At 46.3% G+C, this 24,411-nt stretch overlaps 2 protein-coding genes across 3 annotated transcripts in view; both read right to left on the bottom strand.

Moving 5' to 3' along the window:
- Positions 1-357: 357 nt before the first annotated feature.
- ADRA2A (adrenoceptor alpha 2A) lies at positions 358-1,895 on the bottom strand. Its single transcript, XM_032191504.1, has one exon. The coding sequence runs from the start codon at positions 1,893-1,895 to the stop codon at positions 561-563; it is 1,335 nt and encodes a 444-aa protein (XP_032047395.1). The 3' UTR covers positions 358-560.
- Positions 1,896-15,451: 13,556 nt separating this feature from the next.
- Positions 15,452-24,411, bottom strand: part of SHOC2 (SHOC2 leucine rich repeat scaffold protein) — a 59,622-nt gene continuing 50,662 nt past the window's right edge. For both annotated transcript variants that reach the window (XM_032191182.1, XM_032191183.1), the window contains exons 5-9: positions 22,075-22,263; positions 20,688-20,810; positions 18,740-18,877; positions 18,134-18,251; positions 15,452-16,952 (exon numbers count right to left, since the gene is read on the bottom strand). In XM_032191182.1, the coding sequence (XP_032047073.1) occupies positions 16,744-16,952; positions 18,134-18,251; positions 18,740-18,877; positions 20,688-20,810; positions 22,075-22,263 (777 nt within the window). In that variant the 3' untranslated portion in view covers positions 15,452-16,743. The remainder of the gene's footprint in view (positions 16,953-18,133; positions 18,252-18,739; positions 18,878-20,687; positions 20,811-22,074; positions 22,264-24,411) is intronic.

Below are 24,411 nucleotides of genomic sequence, written 5' to 3'. Positions count from 1 at the left end.
AGGGTGGGAAGAGAGGGACTTTTAAGGTATCAAAGATAATTAAAGCATTCACAGTTTCAAAGCTGCTTGCCTTACAAAAATTAAGACATTCAGATTCAGGGATACAATACTGTATTTTACACGGGGGGGGGAATATTAATTACATATACAATACAACAAAATAAAAAAGCCGACACCTCTGAGGTGGCATACTCCCTCTTTGTTGTTCATCTCACGGAGCTGCACGGAGCTTGTCTTTAAAGAGTCAAACTGAGCAGTCATGAAAATATCCACTGAGAGACTCTGGCAAAAGAAAAAAAAAAAAAAAAAACTAGCAAAGTAAACCAAGCAAGTCAAAAGCCATCCTCCCCTGGAAAGCCGAATGCCACGGCTCAGACTTCCACTTGCCTGCTGCTCCTTGCTGCTGCTGCCTGGTGTGTCGATAGGCTCGTCTCGGGTTTTGAGGGTTTCCTGCTCACAGGCTGAAGGAAACCATCCCATGCAAGCACAGCCCAAGGGAGCCATGCGTTACTCTCCTACAAAGTCTTGAACGATTAGTCCTGCCCAAACCAGGGGGTCCTTCAAACAATCCTTTTCCTCTCTATCCTACAGAGGATCCTTTTGAAGGCCCGCCTGAAGTCGTGGTTGAAAATTGTATAGATGACGGGGTTCAAGGAGCTATTGCAGTAACCGAACCAGAAGAAGAACTTGAAGAGGGTGTCGGGCACGGAGCAGCTCGTGCAGACGGCAGTCAGTGTGTAGGTAAAGAAGAAGGGGAACCAGCAGATGACAAAGACACCGATCACCACCGCCAGCACAAAGGTGAAGCGCTTCTCCCGGTTCTGCCTGCCCCTCCACCGGGACCCTTTGGTGGTCCTCTCCTCCTCCACCTTCCTGGGCAAACTGTCCCCAGGCTTAATCTGGCTCAGCTTAGTCTTGGCCTTTCCCCTCGACGGTCTCTCTGACTTCTTGGGCTGGTTGTTGTCCTGGTGCTCGGAGGAGGAGGTCTCCTCCATGTCGATGCCGTTGACCTCTCCCTCCTGCCCGTCGCCTCCTCCGGCCGCTTTCTCCCCGTTGAGCTGGGCTGTGGCCGGCAGGTCCTCCTTGTCGGCCAAGCCGTTCTGCTTCTTCTCGGGGCGCTCCGCCCGCTTGTTCGGCGGCACCCTGGTGCGCCTCTTGGCTATCTGATAGATGCGCACGTAGACCAGGATCATGATGAGGCAGGGGGCAAAGAAGGAGCCGATGCTAGAGGAGATGATGTACCACTTCTCGTTGTTGATCTTGCACAGCGCGACCCCCTGGTCTGCCTGCTGCCCGCTCTTCTTCTCGATGGAGATGAGCGGCGGGAAGGAGATGACGGCCGAGATGACCCAGACGATGAAGATGATGCACTTGATGCGGCGCGGGGTGCGCTTCAGGTTGTACTCGATGGCTTGCGTGATGGACCAGTAGCGGTCCAGGCTGATGGCGCACAAATGCACGATGGAGGAGGTGCAGAAGAGCACGTCCAAGGCCAGGTAGATCTCGCACCACACCTTGCCGAAGTACCAGTACCCCATCACCTCGTTCGCCAGGGAGAAGGGGATGACCAGCGTGGCCACCAGGATGTCGGCCGAGGCTAAGGACACCAGGAAGAGGTTCTGGGGCGCCTTGAGCGCCCGGCTGGTGAAGACGGCGATGATGACCAGGACGTTCCCGAAGACGGTGAAGAGCATGAGCAAGCCCGCCAGGCTGATGAGGGTGACGGTGGCGTGCAGGGGGTACACCGTGCCCCATCCCGGCCCGACCCCGCTGTCGTTGAAGCTCCCGTTGGCCGCGGGAGGCGGGTAGCCCTCCTCCTCCCCCAGCTGCCGCTGGTACTCCATGGAGGAGAAGAAGTGGCCCCTCTCCGTGAACGGGCGCTCCCGGTTAAACATCAACCCCGGCTGCGCGGCCGCCCTCGCCCTTCGCCCCCCAGCCCCAACCCAAAAGGGGGGCTCCGGGGAAGGGGGGGGGGGGGGCTCCGCGCTCCTTAGGGCGCCGCGCCCGGGGCCGGGGCTGCTCGGGGGGCGCCGTGGGGGCGCGGGGGGCCGCGGCTCATCCCGGGCGCTGCCGGCGGAGGGGAAGCGAAGCGAAGCGAAGCGAAGCGGAGCGGGGGCCGGGGCTGCAGCCGGCGGCGGCTGCCGTGCTTCGCCCGCCTGCCGGCCCCTTTATAGCCCCGGATCAGGCCGGGGCTGCCGCGTCAGCCCCACGTGGGGAGGGAGCTGCCCCCGGTGCGCGCACACGGACACGGACACGCCGCGCACACGCCTGCTCCGCCTCCCCCCCCCTCAGCCCCCCGTGCTCATCCCCATCCCCACCCACCGCCCCCCGACCCTATTGTCACCCCCCTCTCCATCCCCAAATCCTCCCCCCCCCCCCACCGCATCTCTGCCCCCCACACACTCCCCGCAGCCCACCCCACGGGGGTCGCGCCCCGCTGCGGAGCCGCAGCCCCTCCCCGTGGGGTGAGGACACGGGAGGGGAGGGGACACACAGGGGGGGCTGCTCCTGCCACCCCCTTTCCCCCCACGGGGCTTCGTGCGCCCCCACGGAGGGGGGGTGGCAGCAGCGGACCCGTCCCGTGTGGGGTCCCCGCGGGGAGCCCCGGGGGGGCACCGCCGCCGCCCCTCCGTGCGCCCCCCGTGCCGTGGGGATGCTCCGGGTGGGGTGGGATGGGGGGGACCGGAGGGGACCAGGGGGGGACCAAGGGGGGCCGGGTGGCGGCGGGCAGCGCGGGGGGGCAGTGGCACCTGCTGGCCACGGCGCCTCACTGCACGCTCCGGCCCCCGGGGCCGCGGCACCCACGGGAGCTCCCGGCCCACGGCCGAGCCCCAAAAGCCTCCCCCCGGGGCTCGTCCTCCTGCCCTTTTCCTTCCCAGCTCCCCGCTGTTTCTCCCCAGCCCCATAAAAAGGAGGATGGGAGGGGGGCTGTGGTGCCCACGCCTGCCCCATGGGGTGCCCAGGGGGTGTTTTTGGCCAGCTGCAGCAACAAAAAATGTCCAAAAACGGGATGTTTATGATGGGAAAGCAGAGGTGACGTACCTGGTGGCCCCAAGGATGCCAGCTCCCCGCACACAGCTCGCTCACCCCTACGGCACACGGGCTGCAGCCCTGACCCTCACGGGCTCCTCGCTCTCATTTTCAGCCGGCTCCTAATGATGCTCACGCCGTGCTCCAGAGCCAGGCAGCTGGTAATTAATCGGCGCGCCAGGCGCTCGGGCCAATGAACGGATTTGCTCCGCGAGATGGAGGAAGCCCTGTCAGCTTCAGCCCCGCGCCCTGCCGGTGTTATAAGCCAGGCCCAGGAGTGGTGATGCCCAGCAGACAGAGCAGGGTGGGAGATGGATGGGGTCTGGGAGCGCAGAGCCCGTGGGGCTGGCACAGGATGGAGAGGTGGGGGAGCGTGGGACCCACAGTGCAGCACGCCTGGGAAGGTGGCAAGCCGTGGGGAGTGACTTAAAACCTGGACATTGAACCCAAAGTGATGTGCATGGACCTTTCCGTGCACGTTGGAGGAGTCTCCATTGGAGTGGCCGTGAGCTGTAACCACTGACTCCACAGCAAGGGGCAGGTGGAGGCACACGGGGTGCAGGGACTCACCTGGGTACGTGGCAAGGTGATGCTGGGCGCTGGGGCCATCTTCTGCTTTCTGCTGGCTGCCAGGAGCTGCGTGCTCTGCAGGACATGGGGCTCTGCCTCTGGCACCGGGGCTTAGTCTCCCTTGGGTGCGGGATCAGCAGGGGCTTCAAATCACCCCAGCAGAAGCCTGGGGACAGCTGGGAGCATGCTGTGCTCATCTCCAAGAGGAAACCTGGCACATCAGCGCACTTTCCTTACATCACCACCACAGCCATGCGTGTGACATCTTGGTGACATTATTGATGCCTCCAGAGCCCCGGCAGCACCCAGTGGTGCCTGCAAAGCATCTCAGCAATGTCACATCTCCCTCCTACCTCCTCTGCAGGTTGTCCTATAGCTCTGCATGGCAGGCAGGTGGGAATGCCAGGGCTGCTGAGCACCCCCAAGATGCCCCACAGCAGCCTGCAGCACACCCGTTCCTACAGGATGCCGTCTTATGAGCTCATCCCGCACTTTATGGTAATTTGTAATAAAGCCTCAGCTCTCAGAGTCCTGGGATTTGCAAAGAACTGTGAATTTGTAGCCTGTGGAAGACTAGAGAAGAGCTTCAGGGGAAAGAAAAACAAATAGTAAATAAAAATTTTATATCAATTCCCCGGCATTTGCATCCAGATGCTCAGTTTCTGAACGCGAGCTGCTAACGACGCTGGTGTGAGCGGCGAGGTCTCTGCAGCTCAAACCCCACCAAGAGCCTGATGAGAGGGCCCAGCACACGGCTCGTCCTCCTGCCGTGCTGACAGCACCACGCACCGATCAGGGGATGGGAACAGGGATGGAGTCAGACCAGTGGGGGACCAGGGAAAAGGGGCAAGCAGTAGGCACGGTGCAGGAACGTGCGGGCTGGGGGAGGGAGCTGCAGGTGCTCTGCAGCAGAGGTGAGCAGCTGCCTCCGTCGGCCGTGTACGGGGAGGTCTGGGCTTGGCTCGCTCGCCCTGATCTCCGTATTTGCATACACATGGCAGGAAGCCCTGGTTGTGGCTGTGGGTTTTGATTGTGCTGCTGGCTTTGCCTGAATTATTCAAAACAGCGTGTTGTGCAGGGAGCTTTGCTTTAGTAACCGGGCTCTGCCGGGAGTAACGCGCTGAGAGCCCATGGCCTGGGATGCTCCGTGGGCTAACGACCAAATAGCCCCTCCTAACACCTTCCAGGGGGACAGCTTTCCCTCAGGCCAAGCAAACTGCACCCAAGCCACACCAAAAAAAAAAAAATAGGAAAAATAAAAATATATCAGGGAAGAGGCAAAGATCTTGAGCAGGCAAACCTGGCATGGTTGGGTAGATCACAGTGCCACTGCCCTGTAATCCCAATGTCAGCAAACACACCATCCATTTCCAGGGAGGCAGTGCAAGTGCTGTGATTCATCTTCTTCTTCTTAAAATAATAATAATAATAAATACTTTAAAAAATCATCAGAACTGTGTCTGGTCTGGCCGCCCACCCGTCTGTCCCCACCAGCTGTTCTGGGAACCCAAGTACTTGGCCCTGAACATGCGTTCAAACCCACAGACCTCCCCTTCCCCATCCACTGCACTGCAGCTGTAGATTCTGCTCTTTTCCTCGACCTGACAGCGATGCCTTCCCCAGCAGCTGTGTTTTTCAACAGAGTTTGCCTGGACTCAGCTGCTGGATGTACTTTCCCGAGTTATTTGAATAAACCATCGTGGAAGGGATGGCAGCGATGGCGTCCTGCGCTCGCACCTAATCCCCCGGCAAGCAGAGGGACGCTGCCGTGGTGTCGGGTGTAGTGCAGGGAGGAGAGGAGCACGCTGAATATTACCGATCGTAGCAGATCTTCCCTGCCCCGTGCCTGGCCCAAACCAGTGCGAGACAGATCCTCCGTGACCACCTGCTCCTTCAGCATTTTTGTCACAGGCAGCTTTAAAGCCCTGCTCGCGTTTCCTCATCAGCTGCGCCGGGGTTGCCCGCCCTGTTTGGCAGGATCGTAGCCGCCAGGTTTGATTGCACAGCCCTAAATCAACAGCCAGGAGAAGCCTTTCCGTGCTGGGGCTCACAGCGCGGGGTGAGGGCTCACGGGCTCACAGCCTCCCACCCTGTCTGCCCATGGGATGCATCAGCCAAAATGGGCACAGAGGGGATGAAGCACAAAGCCTACAGACCACGAGCAGCTCCTGTAAGACCCCATAACTGGAAACTTTCCCTGCCAGCACTGACCCACGGCCAAGGGCCTGGCTGCAACAAGGCACCCGGGCCAGAATTGCCTTTCCGAGGGCCGGCAGGCCCGGGCAGGCGGTGAGGTGCCGCTGCCTTCCCTTCTGACCTCCCCTGAGCGAAAGCAACCCAGGTTCTTGCAGCTCAGCAAGTTACCTTTCATCAGCAGAGCCGGCCCGCGTTTAAAGCAAAATTAATGCTGCCTGGCTTTAAAGTGTTTAATTTCACAAGTGGGAGAGGCTAAGGTCCAATTAGTCAGCTGGGAAGCCGTAACTCCTTGGTTCAAGCTGCACACCCCGGGGCCCGACCGCGTCCCTGCCCCTTTCCCTCCCTGTTCTTCACCATCGCCGTCTGAGGCCCTGACAGCAACGCTGCCTGGGGGCCAGGGCTGCAGTCAGCACAATTCCCTCCTTCACAGCACCCCAGTGAGCCGTGCCCTCACGTGCCACCCCAAAAAGCTGCCAGCAAAGCCAGCGGCTGGGCACGGGGAGGTCTTGGAGGTGGCTTTCCACACACAGCAGCACCAGGCAGGCTTGCTCCGCGTTTAACCCAGCTGGGCCTGCCTGAATGAAGCCGGAGTTGGAGATCAAAGGGCTCGGCGTGGCAGCAGCAGTGCTCGGAGGCTGAGCTGTGTAAAGCATCCTGGGGATAATTGCCTGAAATTGCCGGGTTCCCAGAAAGCAGAGCCCGCTGGCGCGATTCCACCAGGAGGGAGGCCGCTGGGGAGCACGGCGAGGCTCTAGGTGCTCTCACTGACTACTTACTTCACCATCTAGTGGCAAAAGCAAATAACGCGGAGAAATCATCCAGAAGCAGCAGCTGGATCTGTGAGGAGAGCTGTCTGAGTGCCAGCTTCCCCCTGGTGTCCCCACAGGTGCCTGGGAGCACGTCCCAGCAGCAGGACACAGGACACGTCCCGGCTGCCCTCCCTGGGCTCCCACCCTCCCACAGCAGCAAGGACAGCCAGGGAGGAGCATGCCAGAGGGCAGCACCCAAAACTGCTCAAGTCTCCCCGTCCTAAACTACAGTGGCTGACATTTAGGCTGGCCACCACCTCAGGACCCTCTGTCCTGCCGCTGTGCCCCCAAAGCCCCCCCCTTGTCCCCAGCAGCAGCCCTGATCTCCACACGGAGCCCACCCGCCCGCTGCCAGCAAGGCCGTGGGCAATCCTCCCATCGAGGCAAGCTCACGCTGCCGGCAGCCACCCCTGCCCCAACACCTTCTTTCCCCTCTGGAGTGTCGGGAGCCAGGCAGAGGCACCCGACGGCCACGCGAGGGAGGTGAGGCCGCTTTTCTCCAGAGCCGGGGCTCCCATCCTGGCGCTGGTTTGCAGATGCCGCCTGTACGTGCCACAGAGGGAAATCCATCATCGTGACTGCGGCCGTCCCCTCGTCTACAACACAATTAACCCTGTATGGATTATAAGCTACAATATATATATATAATTTTATTTCTTTTCCCGAGAGGCTCAAATTCAGTTTAAACACCACCTTCCGATTTATTTGCTGATTCAGCACTACCGCCTGCTTTTCAGCAACGCACAATAGCTCTACCCAGGAACCATTTATCCTATCTGGGAATACCACCCCGAGGGCGGTGCTGTGTGACCAGCACAAGGCACTTGGAGGAGGCAGGCTGACCCGCTGCATGCGGAGAGCAGCAGCACAACGCATCCGCTTGTGCTTTTTCGATTCTGGTTTTCCTTTTCCCTTGAAACACCACAGGTAGCAAGGGAAATTTTCTCCAGACTGAACTCACAAGCTCTGAAGCACCACATAAAACCAAGCACATAACGGCAAACACAAACCTCTGCTGCTGCACACAAACTCTCTTCCCTTTTTCACGAGAAGTAATCTCCATCCCCGCACAGGGCAGAACCAGCAAATCCCCCCGCCAGGGCTCTGCCTCGGCACCGGGACAGAGCCCGCAGCAGGTCGGTGCTCCCGGCAGCACCGGTGCCATCGCCACCGTCACCTCTGCCCCTCGGGGAGCAAGTGATGGGCACCGCAGCCGGGAAGAGGGAAAGGAGCCATCTCCTCTGACAGCCCCGCTGTTCGACCCGTCCTTAAATGAAGGGCAGGATGGACAGGGAAGGCAGCCGTGGTGGGAAACGCCTGAGCTCCCCCACGGATGGGAAGCGTTGAACCCTCCCTGAACTCTGCTTTCCACTCGTAGAGCCCGAGCAATTTGCTGGCTCACAGCCGCGGAGAAGTGGAAATTGCCAGGCGGCACCCAAGCGTTACCGGAGGCGCAGTCCCAAATGCAATCAGGTGCACTGACAGGAAAGCAGCGTAACCGAAATCAGGACTCAGCAACACCCTTTCATTTCAGCCAGGCTGGAAATCACCCCCAAATCCCCAGAAAGCACGTCGTGGATTTCGTCTGGCTTTAACCAACAGCCCTGCGAAACTGTTCGGGGACACATTGGCCACAGGGCAGCCAGTGTGGGGCTCTCCACCCAGCCAGGATCCAGGCTCGGGGCCGCTCAGGAGGGCTCCTAGGCCTTGGGTATCAGGCCAACCAAGTCCTCTGGAGCTGAAAACCACCACTGCTCCCCCACCACAACCCACTCTTCATTGTCCTTAAGCGGATCCAGAGACAGCAGTGGCAACGTGCAGTTACGGTAGCTTTAACACATATCTTAAGAAAATCTCTTCATTTATTTACATTTCTGGGGAACTAAGTGTCTGTACAAAATGAAAATATCATTTTCTCATTAATATTTCACAAACGATTTAATTGTGGGAGGGTGTGGGTTTTCCCCAGCAGAAGCGATGAGCATTACCAAGTGTTACACATATTTCAGAGCCCTTTCAGGGCCGCTCTGTGTCACTTCAGGAACTAAGACATTCATCCTTGCTCCTGACAGGTTTGGAGCAAAGATCAGCCACAGGATTACTTAATCAAAATTCATTCCTCTCCGAGCCTCGGCACACACCCCAGGCCAAGCCATTCATCCAGCGAGCGCTCAGACATCAAAACCTTCACAGGGAGCTTCAGGTTCGCTCCGGGACACCGCGTAACAACCCAGCTGCACTCCATAAATCACGTGTACAAGGAGCTCGCAGAAAAGTAAACCAACGCACGGCTGAGCCAGATGCAGCAAATCCATCTTTTATTGTCCTCCCTCCCAGCCACCTGTTCCCCAATCCTGTTTTCCTCCTGGTATCTCCATTCAGCAACAGCTTGAGAACAGGGGGTTGTGATGGTGCAAAGCAAGTTCAGCCGAGGATCGGGATGCACCAGCAGGTGTCAGGACCAGAAACTGCTGGGTACCCGCTTTTTTTTTCACCTTCTCTCTCTCCCAGCCCTTCTCCACTTACTTCCACTCAGCACAGCCTGGAAAGCACTGGGCCAAGACAGCAGGCTTGCTGCAACAAGTGCGAAATTTGGAGGAGGAGAGATGGGAGGCGAGAGTACAAGAGAGGACAAGACCACAAGTGACACCGAAAAAGCTGGGAAGGAAAAAGGAAGCTCTGCTGGAAAAGCCCCCAGTTTTCATGGATGATTCTGCTGCTCTCATCCAATGCAGGTGTTTTAAGAATTTCTTGAGGGGAAAAAAAAAAAAAAATGCACTTCTATTAAAACTATCCAGACAACACTTGGCAATCCCTTGAGGCCCCACAACTGTAACAACACAGGACAAAAAGCAGCGACGAGCTCAAGTGAAGCAACTACTAGGCTACAGCAAATTAAGGATTCGTCATGAGTTTTAACAAAGAAATACTTTACCAGCAGGAAAAAAGAAAAAAAAGAGAGAGATGGTGTTGTGGAAAGAGCTTTTAAAAGGGAACAATTTTTTTCTTTCCCTTTTAAAAGGGAACAAGTGTGCAATTTTGCAGATAGCATCTCAGTCAGAGCAGTGGGGTAGATTGATCTCTAAAGACTCTTAAAAGGTTTTGCAGTGGAAAAATAGTTGCAAGGCACAGTCAGACAATTAAGCATGCAGCCCAGGCTGCCAGCTGCTCACTCGAATGCTCCAGATGGCTCCTCCTCTAAAACATCATCATTTGATCTTGGTAATCAAATTATCTCCCCCTCTTACAAGCCTAAGTGAGGCAGGGCTTGGATGAAGAGCTGATGTATTTTATTTGACTGATGGCTTGCAAAACCAAAACAAATTAGCTTTCAAGGCACTCTGTCTCTTCTAATTGTATCCAGGCTAACCATCTCCAGCTCTTTAACACCTTTTTCTCTGGCATAGGCTGCTCTCGCCACCACCTCCAAACCAAAGCACTCACTGTAATCTATCCAGCTGCCTCGGGTCCAGGTTTCATACGGTGTTTGCACCCCAAACACCCCAACGTGCACGGTGTGAGTGAGGCCCTGCCTCTGGGCAGCAGCGTTGGGAGACTCGGGATCCTGAAGCACTTGAGGCTGGGTTAACTGCACCAAAACACATCCCATTTGTCTCGCCAGGTACCCAAAACCACACCTGTACGTTTTCGAGGCCTTAATACAGACATTAGGAAACAGGGTGCCGGGAACAGACACGCTCTTCACTTCGCACTCAGGTGCAGCCCTCTTCCGAGGCCAGGCTCACCTGGGGATGTTCGTTTAAAGCATCTGAACAGAAAGTGCTCGTGGCTGGCAGGAGCCCCCTGGGAAAATCAAACCCAACCAGGGCAGCGTTGAGCTGCAACTAAAAAATAAGGAAGAGTAACACTAGAAAATTCCCAATATTTTCAGAAAGTGTTACGCTCAGGCTGTTTAAAAAGGCCAGCTAAAATATTCAGAAGTCCTATCTGCTAAAGCCACGCACTCCTGCCAGCACGTTTGAAATTCTGGCATTATTTAAATCAGCACACCCATGTGAAGTTTAACATCAGTTTTGTCTCTCAAATCTAGCTGCAAGAGACAATGAAAATTGGTGTTACGGCTAATCAGAGGAAACAGTTATTGCAGCGGGTGGCTTGCCTCCGAAATCTAAATCCCAATCTGATCCGTTCCTAGTAAAATTATTCTGCACTGAAATTTAGCACTAAACTTTATCCCCCACTCAGCTTCAGTTTTTCATGACAGCTGTACCTTTATTTCACAAACTAGAAGGCAAAGAACAAAATAGCCTGCTGAAGGCCACGGATTAGGGGAAAAAAATGTCAGAGCAGGGCTAGAAAACTACAGAGAAAGGCAACAAGAATTACCCCAGAATGGGAGAAGTTTTGTTTGAAGGTAAAAAAGGCAGAGCTCTATGACTTGAGGAAAAAAACCCTCCTCTTTATGAAAAACCCTCAAGAATAGTAAAAAGCAGATGAACAGGAAAGAGACTCTTGATAAATATCTCAGAATCGAAGAACTGGGAGTCATCAAATGAAATAAGGTGGTGTGGTTTGAAACAAACAGAAGGAAGTCCTTTTTCACCCAGCACATAATCATATTGCAGAATTATTAGACACAGGATGTTGCAGAGGCCAGAAATACAAATAGATTTAGGAGGAAAAAAAAAAAAAAAAAAAAAGAAAGAAAGAAAGAAAGGAAAAAAGAGCACTTCTGTGAATTTACCAAATCTATCAAGGGCTACTCAATGCCGTGATGCCGACGCTGCTTTGAGCCCTTCAGACTCAGCTGCTGAGCCCCCGGGCAGGGTGCCAGAGGAACTGCAGTCCCTGCTGCTGTCCTTACACGTCTGCTGCTCAGCACCACGAGATGGGGAAGGTTGGTATGTGGCCAGCACTGTGGCATGGCACAGCTGCTCTCATGGTACAGCTGCAAATCCCTTAGGGTCGCTGCGTTCAGGTCACCAGGCCACCAAACGAACCTACAGGGATGTCCGCAGCTCAAAGACAGACCACAGGGCAGTTTGATCGCATCCATGCTCCCGCAGCAAGTGCTTCAGTGCCCTCCTCAACACCGTATCTGAACTGCTATGGCCTCTAGATTAGGATTCCAAAGGATATCAGCGTGTGTTTGTTTGTGGGACACGCTGCAAGCCATGACCTTCTCGAAACAGCATCTATCCTAGGGAGCTTCACAGAGCTAAAGGACAGCACTTCGGAGCTGCCAGGTCAGCTTGGAAATACTGCCTTATACATCAGAAGTTTAAATGCAGATGGCTTCCTTGCAGGCAGAACAATTCTGGACCTACTTCAAGTTTCTTGTTGTTGCTGAAATGCATTTTGCTCTAAAATCTAAGACATTTTCCCTTTCAAAGTTTTTTTGTTGTTGTTTTACTTTATGCCTTACTGTACTACAAGAAAAGGAAAGCAAAATATTTTACCAACATTTGCTTTATAAAGGTGTGCAATTTACACATCTCTTTTGAGTAAAGTTGTTACTGTCAAGCAACTCTGAAGTTTCCTGTAATTGCTATACATGAAAAATCTGTATCTTACTTGAAAAAAAAACATCTTTTCAGGAGTGACAAGTATATAACAAGAAGGCAGTTCTTGATAATTTGGGGTTCTGCAAAAGTATGACTTACATCCAGCTCGTGTTAGACTATAAATACTAGAAAACTTTCAAAAGACTCAGTGGCAGCTCATTTACAAATATACTATTTATAACGAATGCATTGATACAGAATGACTCTTATAAAAAAGCAAGGCAATCTTTTATATAGACATAACAATCAACATTACAATAATTCAGATTAAAAGTACATTTTTGTAGACTGTTTACACTCTTGTTTAGCTTGTAACCACAAAATTAGTGTGGTCTGGTATTTTTCCACAGCAAAAGTCCTGTGCAGTCCTGGTTAAGACCTAAACATCAGAATAATAAACATAATTTTCTGATCTTTGCCAGCATAAAAACAAAATCCACTTGCAGATACTATCGTTTGTTTGTAATTGTCCTTACTGTGCCTTGAAGTTCGTGTTGGGCAAATTATTGCCAACTGCAGATCTAATTAGAAGCTATTCTGGCGTGCTAATTTGATACAACTGAGGTGTGATACTGACTACATGAAGATTCTTTGTTGTATCCAGATATGAAGACTCCCCAGCTAAGAGTTTGCACTGATTCAGAAATTTAAAAAAAAAAAAAAAAAAAAAAAAACTCTGATAAAGTTTTCTAATTTTTAAATATAAAGTACTTTTCCAACTCCCGAGATTGGAGATACTTGGATTTCAGGTGACACAATGGGTTTAAGTGCTAACCAGCCAGCCAGTCTGAGTACTACTTTACTAAATCATGTACAAACACGACCTTCAAGAAGTCTGAACATGCACTCACACAACATCAGCAAAAGATGGACAAAACTGCAGAGAAAACCTAAAATCCAGAAGAGGCACTGAAGCAAATATTCTACAGCACAAACCTCTTTCTAAAAAGTGGGCGTGAATTTAGAAATGTCCAATAACATCTGACAAACTACAAAGTGCCAATCACATAACTTTGTGACCCCACCTTTACATGCAGCACTTCCACTGCATTTTTACTAGACAAATTTGTTTAGGAAGTTCAATATGGGACAGCCAGAGACATAACTTTAATACTTTTATATTAGTTATACTAAAACAAAGTATTTTTGCAGAGAATGATTACCAACTTTCTGTTTTGCAAATTTAAATGCAATATGTGACCAAAATGAGTCACGATGGCATTTAAACCTTCTTTTCGTAATTTAACAAATCCCTAATCTGCTTTAGACCTTATCAAAGTTCCATAATACTGTATAGTCTATAGTACAGTAACTCAGCTTCTGTGAAGTCAAGGCGTGATTCAGGACAGTGTCTTTACAGACCATATGTATATGCACTTTTTTTTTTTTTTTATGTACATAGGCAGACACACAAAATTGACATTTTGTCCATGGGCAAGCAATAAAGGTCATGATTTTCACCCAGAATAAAGATTGTCACACTTCTCAATAACCCTTGTAAATTATTTTGAAGATAACAGTAGAGCAAGGAAGATTTAGAATATTTAATATGAGTATCTGGGAATCGCCTGTTTCCCACCCTTATTTGAAAAGAGCTCTAAAGAGTTCATTTCACCACCTTGTCTATGCTTTCATACACATATAGATACACATATACATGTATGTACGGATACATACACTTGTCAGGATGAAGTTATTTCCATTCAGACTTCAACTGATGAGGCCCAACAAAATACTTAGACGTGTATGAACCAGCATGTGTCCAACTGAATGTCATCAGGCATTAAATACAGTTTAGAAACTGCACCAGTTAACAGTCCAGCATCCTGACAAATGCAGAAGTTTTATGGCAGGATAGAAGACTGCTTTGAATGGTCAAAACAGCTGGATTTATATGGATCTGTGAATAGATCTGGATATAAATCCCCGTATGTGCATATAGATATCTATATGCACATACTCCCAAGCCATGCTACACATTTAATACCTAAAATTTAGGCTAGTTTTAAGAACTTCAATTATCTCTGACTTAATTTCTCTTGTACCAGAACTTCTCTCACACTGCTTTTATTCAAATCTCTCTTGAGACGCTGAAAAAATAAGCACTCACCTCAGAATGTATAAAATTAAACTTCTAAAACAGGGTTCAGGATTATCTGGCACTGCAACAACCATACTAGTACAAAGATAGTTTGAAAAAATATCCTGTTTTTAATATAGTAATGAATTAAAACATAGCTTTATTTATTCCTATAAGTGTAATGAAAAGAATACTTTGTTTGTAAGCGAGTGTAACGAGCACTATTTTGGTAGCCAACTTCTCCACAAGAACTTATGTGAGAGAGGGTCAGCTCCAATCATACAGTCATTAACCGTGTACCTTAACAAGGTGAATAATCAACATATTTACAAACTAAACAAATTAAATCCCGTCAGCTCTTATAAAAAATGGGATTGAGAAGCAGACAGGGAATGAGACCAAGATGCTTTAAAACACAAGGGGTCGCCACTTTTGTTTTAAGGAACCCTATTACTCAAACCAGTCTCCCCTAGTGACCTGAGGGCACAAATACGGGTTTAGCAGTATATCCAGAAGTTAGATTACAGTCTTGAAAATATGCACTTCAGCATCTTCATATTTTAACACCTTAATGCTGAGAAAGATTAACTTCAGGCAGAACCATAAGAAAACAGCCTTTTATAAACTAAAGTCTAAACTGAAAAGCTACAGTAGATGTAAAAAAAAAAAAAAAAAAAAAAAGGGGGGGGGTCAGAGAGAGAACGTGTGAGAAAGAAAAAAAATTACTTAGTAAAATCCAGTGACATCTACAATAGTTTTACAGCATGTTTAAGCCCTCTAAGGTTTTATATCTCCACCTGCCTTCCATTTAAAACTTACTCCTTGTTAATGAAAAGATGTAAGACAAAACAGAATGCAATGCCAAAAAAAAAAAAAAAATAGATCAAGGCAATATACATAAGTTAGCATGCCTGAAAGCCAGAAATAATATTCCCCAAGCTTCTGCATGTGAAATAGATTTCTCATGGCATCAGCTGATTTTATTTTGTTCAAAAGATACAGTCCTCTAAGCCACGCTACCCCAGCAGCAACTCCAATGATTACAGACTGGACAGCTCTTCAGTAAACGTGGAATGCAACCGCCTCAAGCTCCTGCCCTCCTGGAAAGGGACAACTGGCCCTGCAAGTGCAGCAATAGTGTGTATTTCCCTGAAGCATCTTCTGCCTTTTGAGCAACCAAGAAAGTCGTGATCAAACTGAATGTCCACTACTTACAGTGTTTCTCTTGAGCTATCAACATCTATGCACAAATGAAAAAGGTGCCTCTTTTTTAATAGATCAGTTTAATACTGAAACAGATAGGATGAAGTTAAAAAAGAATAATCAAGATACTGAACTGAATATTTTGAAGCAAGTGCCCCAGCTGTGGGGAAAAGTGCATTTAGTTCAGCAGCAAAACAGCACAGTGTGAAGATATTGTGCTTGGACACAGAAGTTCCGTAATGGAAGGAGGTACAAGGCAAGTCAAGATATAAAACCATAGTACATTGTTAACCAACCTTAAAACTTACATATATTGCAGTGTTTAAAAGTAAGACACATTCATTTATTGTACAAGGACTAGAAGGAATCCTTAAAATTGCCTGTTGTAGTTTATGACTCAACATTGTAATAAAAATGTACATATATATTATTTCCTTGCCACTTAACTGTTCTGTCAGACCTCATGGAATCGTTACTTCACAACATGAAAACCGCTCTTCACTGAGGATACTCCACGATTTTACCAATCTGAAAAGGTTTACTTGTGCTAGAAAAGACCAACTGCAAAAGGCTCAGTTCAGATATGTTATGCCTGCAACTGATAACTCAGGGAAGCAAGACTTAGAATTCAAGCTTTTTTTTTTCTTCCTTTTCGTTTTGACTGCATCCTTTTCACCTGCCAGTTGTTCTGATGAGAATATGTCTTTAGTATACAAACCAGTTGATAAAAATTCATCAGCAGAGGCATATAAATTCTAGATATGATTGATTAAAACAGAGCAAATCAAAATAAAACAAAATCCAGTGATTTACTCTGACTGTAAACAATATAAAAACACCATTTGCTTCAAATCTCAAAATAAGTTAAAAGAAAATCCCAACCTCAGGACACATGACCCTTTCAGGCTTTGACACAAAAAAAAGAGGGAGTAAAACAGAAGAGTTCATTATATAAAGGTTACATGTTTCTCTTAACTGAAAGTAAATCTAAGCAAAACTATTTTTGTCCCTTAAATTTGAGTTCATTGGCAATTGCTTTAAATGAAATGGCATTTCCAGATTACTCAGACATCCATCCATCAAATTCAGCAAAGAAAACTTAGACAAGCATTTTTACAGAATAAAAAAAATCTAAATGGCTATGATTCCTCTATTAGCAGAAACACATAATGCAGTCTTAAATTCGCCTTTTTATATTATTTATATATTTATATATATATAATATAATATAAACCACATATATTATATTATATTATATATACATATGCAGACAATTACAACATTAATGCAGTTTGTATTTTGTACAGTGTATTGGACAATCCGATTAGCATCAGACCATGGCACGGTATGGTCCCTGCATTTTTAGGAACTGAATGATGAAGGAGGGTCCTCCTGCAACAATCTGAGGTGGAAGGTGGCTGAGCGGGCAGTTCTCAATACTCATTATTGACAGTTTGCTGCAAAGAGCCAGCTCAAAGGGAAGGCTGTGCAGATTGGGGTTGTCATTCAAATACAGTTCTTCCAGATTCTCCAGTGTACCTGGTTAAAATAAAATAATACAAAGAGGGATGGTTTGGTTCATGCAGTTTTTAAACTTTTAGACAGGAGCTCTAAGCCCAATTGGAAACTCTTCACAATATAAAATCAGTCAGTTACTCATCCGAACTCCTAAACTGCAAGTTTTCTTTTCACCATTATCTAAACCAGAGCCACATCTACATTAGCTTTTTCCATGAAAATAGCAATTACAACATCTCCCTCAGAGAGCAACTGAGAATACACAGAATAAAAGAACTGATGGAGATTTTACCTTAACTCTTCGGCTTAGCAATTTGAAATTGTAGTCAATACTGAATAACTCAAATTAGAAGGGCCTAGAATCTACTCATGCCACATGGCATCTATCATCTCTAATAAAATATCTATACCCCACCTTTTACGTAATTACAACATATTTGTTACAGACCTGAAGCTGTAACTGTAGTGTGACACAGAAATATATATATTTGAAATACACTCCAAACACACAAGTCCTCCTTACGACACGCCCCACTTTCCCATCTTTCATACCATACACACCTATAATCTAACAAACTATTTCATCTCCCTTGAGAGAAAGCAGCTGGGGAAGGATGTCTCAAGTGAACAGAAAGAATAACTCTACTCCTCCCCTACTTTCTGTAGATTTCCTTGCTTTTCTTATCTACTTAAGGTCAAATACAGCATGATGCTTTACAAAAAGAAGTGTGTACAGAGGAACTATCAGCAGAAACATTTGCTTCAGCTGTCTATGCCTTACACAAGGTTTTAGTCTACACCATGGAATTAGAATAGGACTTGTGTATTTTCTAACACCGACCTCTTTCCAAGAAAAAGAATAGTTTTATGAGGTGATCAATAGCATGCAGCTTGTGGAAGAATTTGAGGATAAATTGCATCTCACCATTCCAAGCTAGCGTGCATTTGGCAGCCCTCTGCAAAACAACTCAAAAAAGCTAGACCATTCATTTCACTACAGCTTGCTGAAGCGAGATAAGTATCATACACTTATAGTGCTTTTTCAGTGGCACATCGTTCACATCAGGTTGTGTATATCTGGAAGTTTCGCATGAATTTTGTAGCTCTACTTGTGAGCACAGTAGATGCCTATCTTCTGTGTCAGTAACTGCTTTTGCTCAGCCACACTGCATAAAACAATCAAAAAAAAAAATAGGTCTTACCAATTTCCTCAGGAAGGTGTGTGAGAAGATTCTCTCCAAGCCCAAGGTGCGTTAGATTGGTAAGGTGACCAATACCTCTCGGAAGGGTGGTCAACTGATTATTAGTCAGAACCAATTTCTAAGGAAAAAACACATTTTTAAAAGTTAACTTGTGCCTTAAAATAACATCAAAAAACAAGATACATGGCTGATAACGTGGTGGGTTCTATCTCGAGCATTTGAAAATTTCTACATCCCAACATTTCAGAACTCTACGAGGCATTGCTAAACATAAAAACGTAACAGTCCATAATATTAAAACACACACCTTCCATCCCAAATATAAAAGTTTTCATGAACATGACTGAAACCACAGAAGCTATTCCCATCGTAGTATCGTACTCATGGTGCAACACAGTAAAACTCTAAAACTTGTTTGTTCGAAATCAGCTAATGAATCTGGGGAAGAACTAGTGGGGACAGATTGGGGAGGAAGTTGTGAAAGATTCTTAACTTTTGGTTCTATATCCATCCAAAATAGTTTGCTTCACCAAACTAGCTGTAATTAAAACAGTATGGTGTAAATAAAGGACGTAAGATGTTTATCTCTGCCAATTATTGTTTCACCTGCAGATCCTTGAGGTAAGCTATTTCATTTGGCAAGGATTCCAGTTTGTTTTCCTCTAGATCCAACTCTCGGAGTTTCCTTAGATTTCCAATTCCATGGGGAAGCTTTTTTAGGAGATTGTTTGACAATATAAGAACCTTCAAAAAAAAAAAAAAAAGAATTTCAGCAATGCAATAAGTAAACAAGGAGACAGGCTATATAATAATATAACAAGACAAGATTGTTTAAATTCTTAAGTAATGAAGTCCAAGATTAGTGTACAGACAAATTATTCCTTTTCTCCCTATGCCCTTTTGAGTAGGAGTAGCAGCAAGTGAACGTACAGATCGGAGCACCTAAGCAGAACACCGTGTAGATATCCGTTGGCTTTCTAAAATGGTCTCCTAGCACACACACACCCCTACTAGAATATTATCTTCTCATGTTTCTCCTTCTTTCTAAATTGGATTATAAATATCCTACATTCAGCAAACGTAGCCTCATTTGCAATGTCAACTAACAGAGTTATTCTTCGAGCCACAAGTTATACTAGTAAACCATTTAGCTTCAGACAAACCTAACATTCTTTAGAAACAACCAAGCCTCATAATAACACAGCGAGCAGTAAGGTAATCACTGATTAAACAATGCTATTATCTAGTTATTTAACACAGCAGGTCAAAACAAAAGCGTGAAAGAGCAGAGGCTCATCCCTGCCAGGCTGGACAGTTTCAAATGCCAAGGTTCAAAAATCTCACTCTCACTAGCTTCGTGGAGCCTGGAAACACTGAAGGCAGGAACAGAGCAGAAAACAAGGCTAAAATCAAAGTGAAAATGAAAATGAATAAAAGCCAAAAATTTAGCATTGGCGCAAGCAGTGTTACAGTGGCCTTCCTTTATGTGTTAAGATACACAACGGTAGGAATAATAACGCTCTAATCGCATATCTAGAAACAAAGGCAGGAACAGAAAATATTACCTACATGCAAGGCAGCTGACTTAGCACTGCTGTGGGAACCTTCACTTTTGTGTAAACACTGCCCAAATAGCTCTTTGTATTTGATTCTTTAATTACAGAGAAAGATAGCACTAATGGTTTTGTGGACTGCACAGCTCCCGAGCTTCTGCAGCTAGCAGACCACCCACAAATCCAGCTGTCAGAGATTACCAACTTCCCAGTCCAATCAGCCTGAGCCTTAACTTAAAGAAAACTGGGCTACTAAAGCACTATTGCTCTGCCACATCAACTTTACCTCAGACTAAACAGATGATTAATTATTCAGAGCAGCAGCCACACCGAAAACTTGCAATTTCAAATATACTATTTGAAAAAGTACTTTAGCAGACTTTATCCATTGGCTCACAGAGGCTGTGAAGTCCCCTAATAAGATGTCAGAGCTGCCCCAACAAGCACCTCTATTCTTATGTCCCTCCGAGACTATTAAGTTTGACTGTCTCTGCTGAGGGTACCTTGAGAAACAGGTCTAGGGGACAAGACAGGTGTAGTTCATGATTTCCACGTAAGAGCTCCTACCCCTTCAGGGTTGAGGAGAATTCCCACCTGGCTGTTTACAAGGTTCACAGGGCTATGTTCAAGCCACTTTTGACTGAAGACCGTTTCAATATGTTTTTCTGACCTCCTCTGTTTCCATGCTGGTGTCTCCAAGAACTATACTAAGTTCAGAGCCATTTAATTTCCAGCAATAACTTTCTGTTGAGAAGTTTTCTTTCTATATAGTTAAAAATATATATGCAATATCCCTTTGTGCACATTCATCCACAGTCTAAAGCACAACATTCAAAAAGCTGGTCACAACAACCAAAACCAGATCAAATAAACCTATTTAAATGCCATACCTACATATATTCGCTTGGCCTTATTTGACCCAAAATAACATTACTTATACCTGTAGTAGAAAACGCTTATTTGCAGGGATTCAAGTAGCTGTTCATTTATGTTCTTCTCACCTCAAGAGAAACAAGCCCAGACACATCCTCAGGGATTTTTGTGAGCTGGTTAGTTGCTAAGTTCAGTTCTACCATACTAGTCCAAGTTCCAAAGTCCAGTGGGAGAGAGGTCAGCTGATTGTCCTGTGATTTAACATATCAAACATTTAGGGTCTGCATTTGCAAGATGTCAGCAAGGCTTCTGAGAGATTAGACAAATGGCTTATAAAATACTTCACAACAAAATAGGAGATAATTAAATCAGAAGAATAAGGAGGTGACAACTAACCCCTCCCATTTTTAATAAAAAACTGCCCTACAACGTCCCAGTAGTTAAAACATTTTTCCCTTTCATTGCTGTATACAACGGAGAGAAAAAAGGACAGAGAACTCACCATAACTTACAAAGTTGCTATCAGCAATGCTGAAATACTAAAAATATATGGAGCTTGATAAAAAAAATCCAACACCACCTCTTCCAACCATTTAACAACAAAAAAAAAAAAGTGAGGTCATTACAAAACTACAAAAGCAAAGATATTACTCAAGGCTCTGACTACGTGACTGAGCAAGCTGGGACACAGGGAATAGCCAGCAGAGCTTCATAGCGCAGTCTGAAATCAACAGATACATGTGGTTTAGGGGAGGTGGGGAATAAAAAAAAAAAAAAGAATGAAACAATGGAAATATACCTTAATGGCCCAGGGTAAAATCATCTGAAATTAATCTAAACATCCTACTACTCAAAATGCTCCTATGATTTAGATCAGACACTGTATATTCAAAAAACAAAGTCAAAGTCCTGGTAAACATGCAAAGTTACAGATGAGTACGTGCTGCAAAAACTAGTAATAATGCAACTGAAAATACATGTGTGCCAACAGTTTTCTAAGATAGTTGCTGAGCTTAATTACTGCTGAAACTTTTTTTTTAATAATTTGTTTCAAGAACATAAACCCATTTATTGAAAAATATTATCTCTTTTCCCTGTTTCTCTTCGCTCTGTTCTCTACATGTTCATAGCACAGATTTAAAGGTCCTTTTTTCCTGCATGCTCCAAACTTAGGTTTTAAAAGAACATATTTTAAAAACGTTACATAATTTTGTTTTAAATAAGTTGCAATACACACTCACATCTTATTAGATGATTATTTGAAAACTTTGCAGCCACTTCATTACTGTTCAGACTCCGGCAAATGTGACAAAAGATTAACTACCGAAATACAGCCGCCTCAATAACATTTTGACAGTCCATTTTTAAACTAATCCAGAATGGTTTCAATGTCTAACAGCAGCAGTGCCCACTTGAGCACGATAAATTCATCCCTTAAATCGTTAGGCTTGCCAGAATTCAGGGAACAGTGCTCCTCATTGATTTTACAAACAGCAGCATGTTTCTGTGCCTCACCTTCATGTTCAGCTTACTTAATACTTTAGCTCTAGAGAAAATTCCAAAGGGGATTTTATTGATGCGGTTGTGCTCCATGTTGAGAGAGTAGATTGTGGAGAACTGGGACGGGCCACCCACAGGATAGGACTGGAAGCAGTTCCTGGCCAGCGTTAAACTAGTCAGTTTGACAAGGCTGGATAAAAGACCCTGCAGAGAGAAGAAAACCACCCGGGAACTTAGGACAGATTTATTTGAATACAGCTCTATTCCTTCAAGGGTCTACTTGGAAATGCTCCCCCCCAAAGCTTATCCCCCAAATACACGTTGCAACACACAGATCAGGGTTAGATTTGATAAAACTTCCATCAGCAGCGATCTCCCATCACAGCCATCACCCTTTACCTTATTTCCCCCATTTTCCTTATACACTGACATATACGTAAAAGCAAAGACACCACCTTTGAAAGCACAAGTTTAGTAGGTTTTCCTTGGAAAGAAATTTTGCAATCACACCTTGCTACCTCTTGGGCAGCTCTGAAGCCCACAGGCGGTGGCCGCAGCCAGCAGCATGCCCCCATCAGACGTCCTGGCTCTGGGGGATGCACAGCCCATGGCACTGAGCCTCCCATTGCTTAGTTCTGACCTCTGATCACAACTCAGACCAGGGCCCAAAGAGGTACCAACAGCACACGCTGCTCTTCAAATGTGTATTGGATACCTCCTTTGAAAATTGCTTTGAAAAATCCCTTTTTTTTTTTTTTTTCTCCTATTTCCAAAATGCTCCTAAATAGTTATTACTCCACCTTTCTTTTCATCCCACTTCAGAAAAGAAAAGCAAAAGGCCTGGAGGTAGCAATGGTTGCCCATTGAGTGCACAGCCCCACTGTACCGCTCCTCAGTTAAGCTGACTCCGAAATCTCAGCAGCACGGACCGTAGGGTTTACCCATTAGTTATGCACCAAGCACGTTGCTGGTACCACGGGGATGAATAATGAGAGCTAAATTCCTGCTGAAAGTGTCACCTTTGCTTATTACCATGCCAACTTGAATTCAGCCCTATTTGCTTAAGCGTTGCAGGAACTGGAGATTTGTGCGTGGCATTACGTACCATAAATAATGCAACATCTGCAATCAGGAAAGAGCCGTAACAAGATAATGATTCCGACCGTACCTCTAGTGTCTGTGTTTCTGGATTGCACTTACACTGCTACACGCACTGTAAAAACTTTAAGAAGATGGTTTTGCTGCTTTCACCAGGAAAGCTTTGGTCAGTTTTCTCTTCTAAACTCTTTATTAACATTGCTGTAAGTAAAGCGGGATTAAATAGGGAATAGTCTACAAGTCATGGCTAAAAGTTTTAAGCACCGAAATACAATTCTGGGGGCATCTCAGTAAGCATCAATAAAGCAGGTTTCCCCTAAAGACAAAATAATGGATCTATAAATCAGTATTAGTCATTAAAACCTAATCATTTACTAATACAACCTCTGATTGGGAAATACTGCTTCTAGCTATACTTTACTTAACCGATAGTCTTTGTCCTAGGGTTAGGCAGTCCCTGAGCTCTGTTACAGAAACACTTTATGGCTTCAAATGGATCTTGGCATTTCCTAAAGCCAATTTTTCAACTCTGCATCTATACAAAAAATATTAAAAATGTTAGCTAATACACTCTAATAGCCTAGAGCAATTAAACACATTTGAAGGGAAGCAAGAGAGCTTTGGCAGCACAAAAAGAACAATGCTCTTATGTCTGTGAAAACTGTGGCAGTGCTGCCTTCTCCCAGCCCATCCTTTTAAGATAAAATATTTATTAGGCGTTGTGTCAGCAGCCTCAGCTATGTTTTGAAATTCCAAAGTTTCTTCAGCAAATACAGTTCTTTGTATTATAGCAAGGAATGCTTTATTTTAAGCTGATTACAGGATAAATTATACACTTCTGCAAGGTAGCTGCTTAGGTGGTAACAAATTATTGGCAAATACGTGAAGAAGTCAGTGTGGTCTCAAATAGTTTTGTATGAGGACTGAACATATTTGAAAAACAAGCAATCATCTTCACATTATCTTTTTGTAATTACACTGTAGTTGCTTTTATAATATGTCAGGGTGGGAAGAGCTAGCTTAGTCCTCATTTTAAAAGCAGCCTGGTGGCTTTCACTCAGTGGCATTTCCTTAAACGATAGCTTTATCCAAACATTTATTAAATTCTGGGTCTTCAGTCTATCATTGCTGAGTTTAAAAATTTATCTGACAGAAAAAGGTCGTGACATTTTGTTACTACGAATACTTTGCCTAATTCCAAATTTAACTGTAAATGTATTTATTTTTTTCTTGTATGTATAGTTTTTATATACC

Source organism: Aythya fuligula, chromosome 7, assembly GCF_009819795.1.
Source record: "Aythya fuligula isolate bAytFul2 chromosome 7, bAytFul2.pri, whole genome shotgun sequence".
Classification (NCBI taxonomy): domain Eukaryota; kingdom Metazoa; phylum Chordata; class Aves; order Anseriformes; family Anatidae; genus Aythya; species Aythya fuligula.
This window is presented reverse-complemented; position numbering and strand designations above follow the sequence as displayed.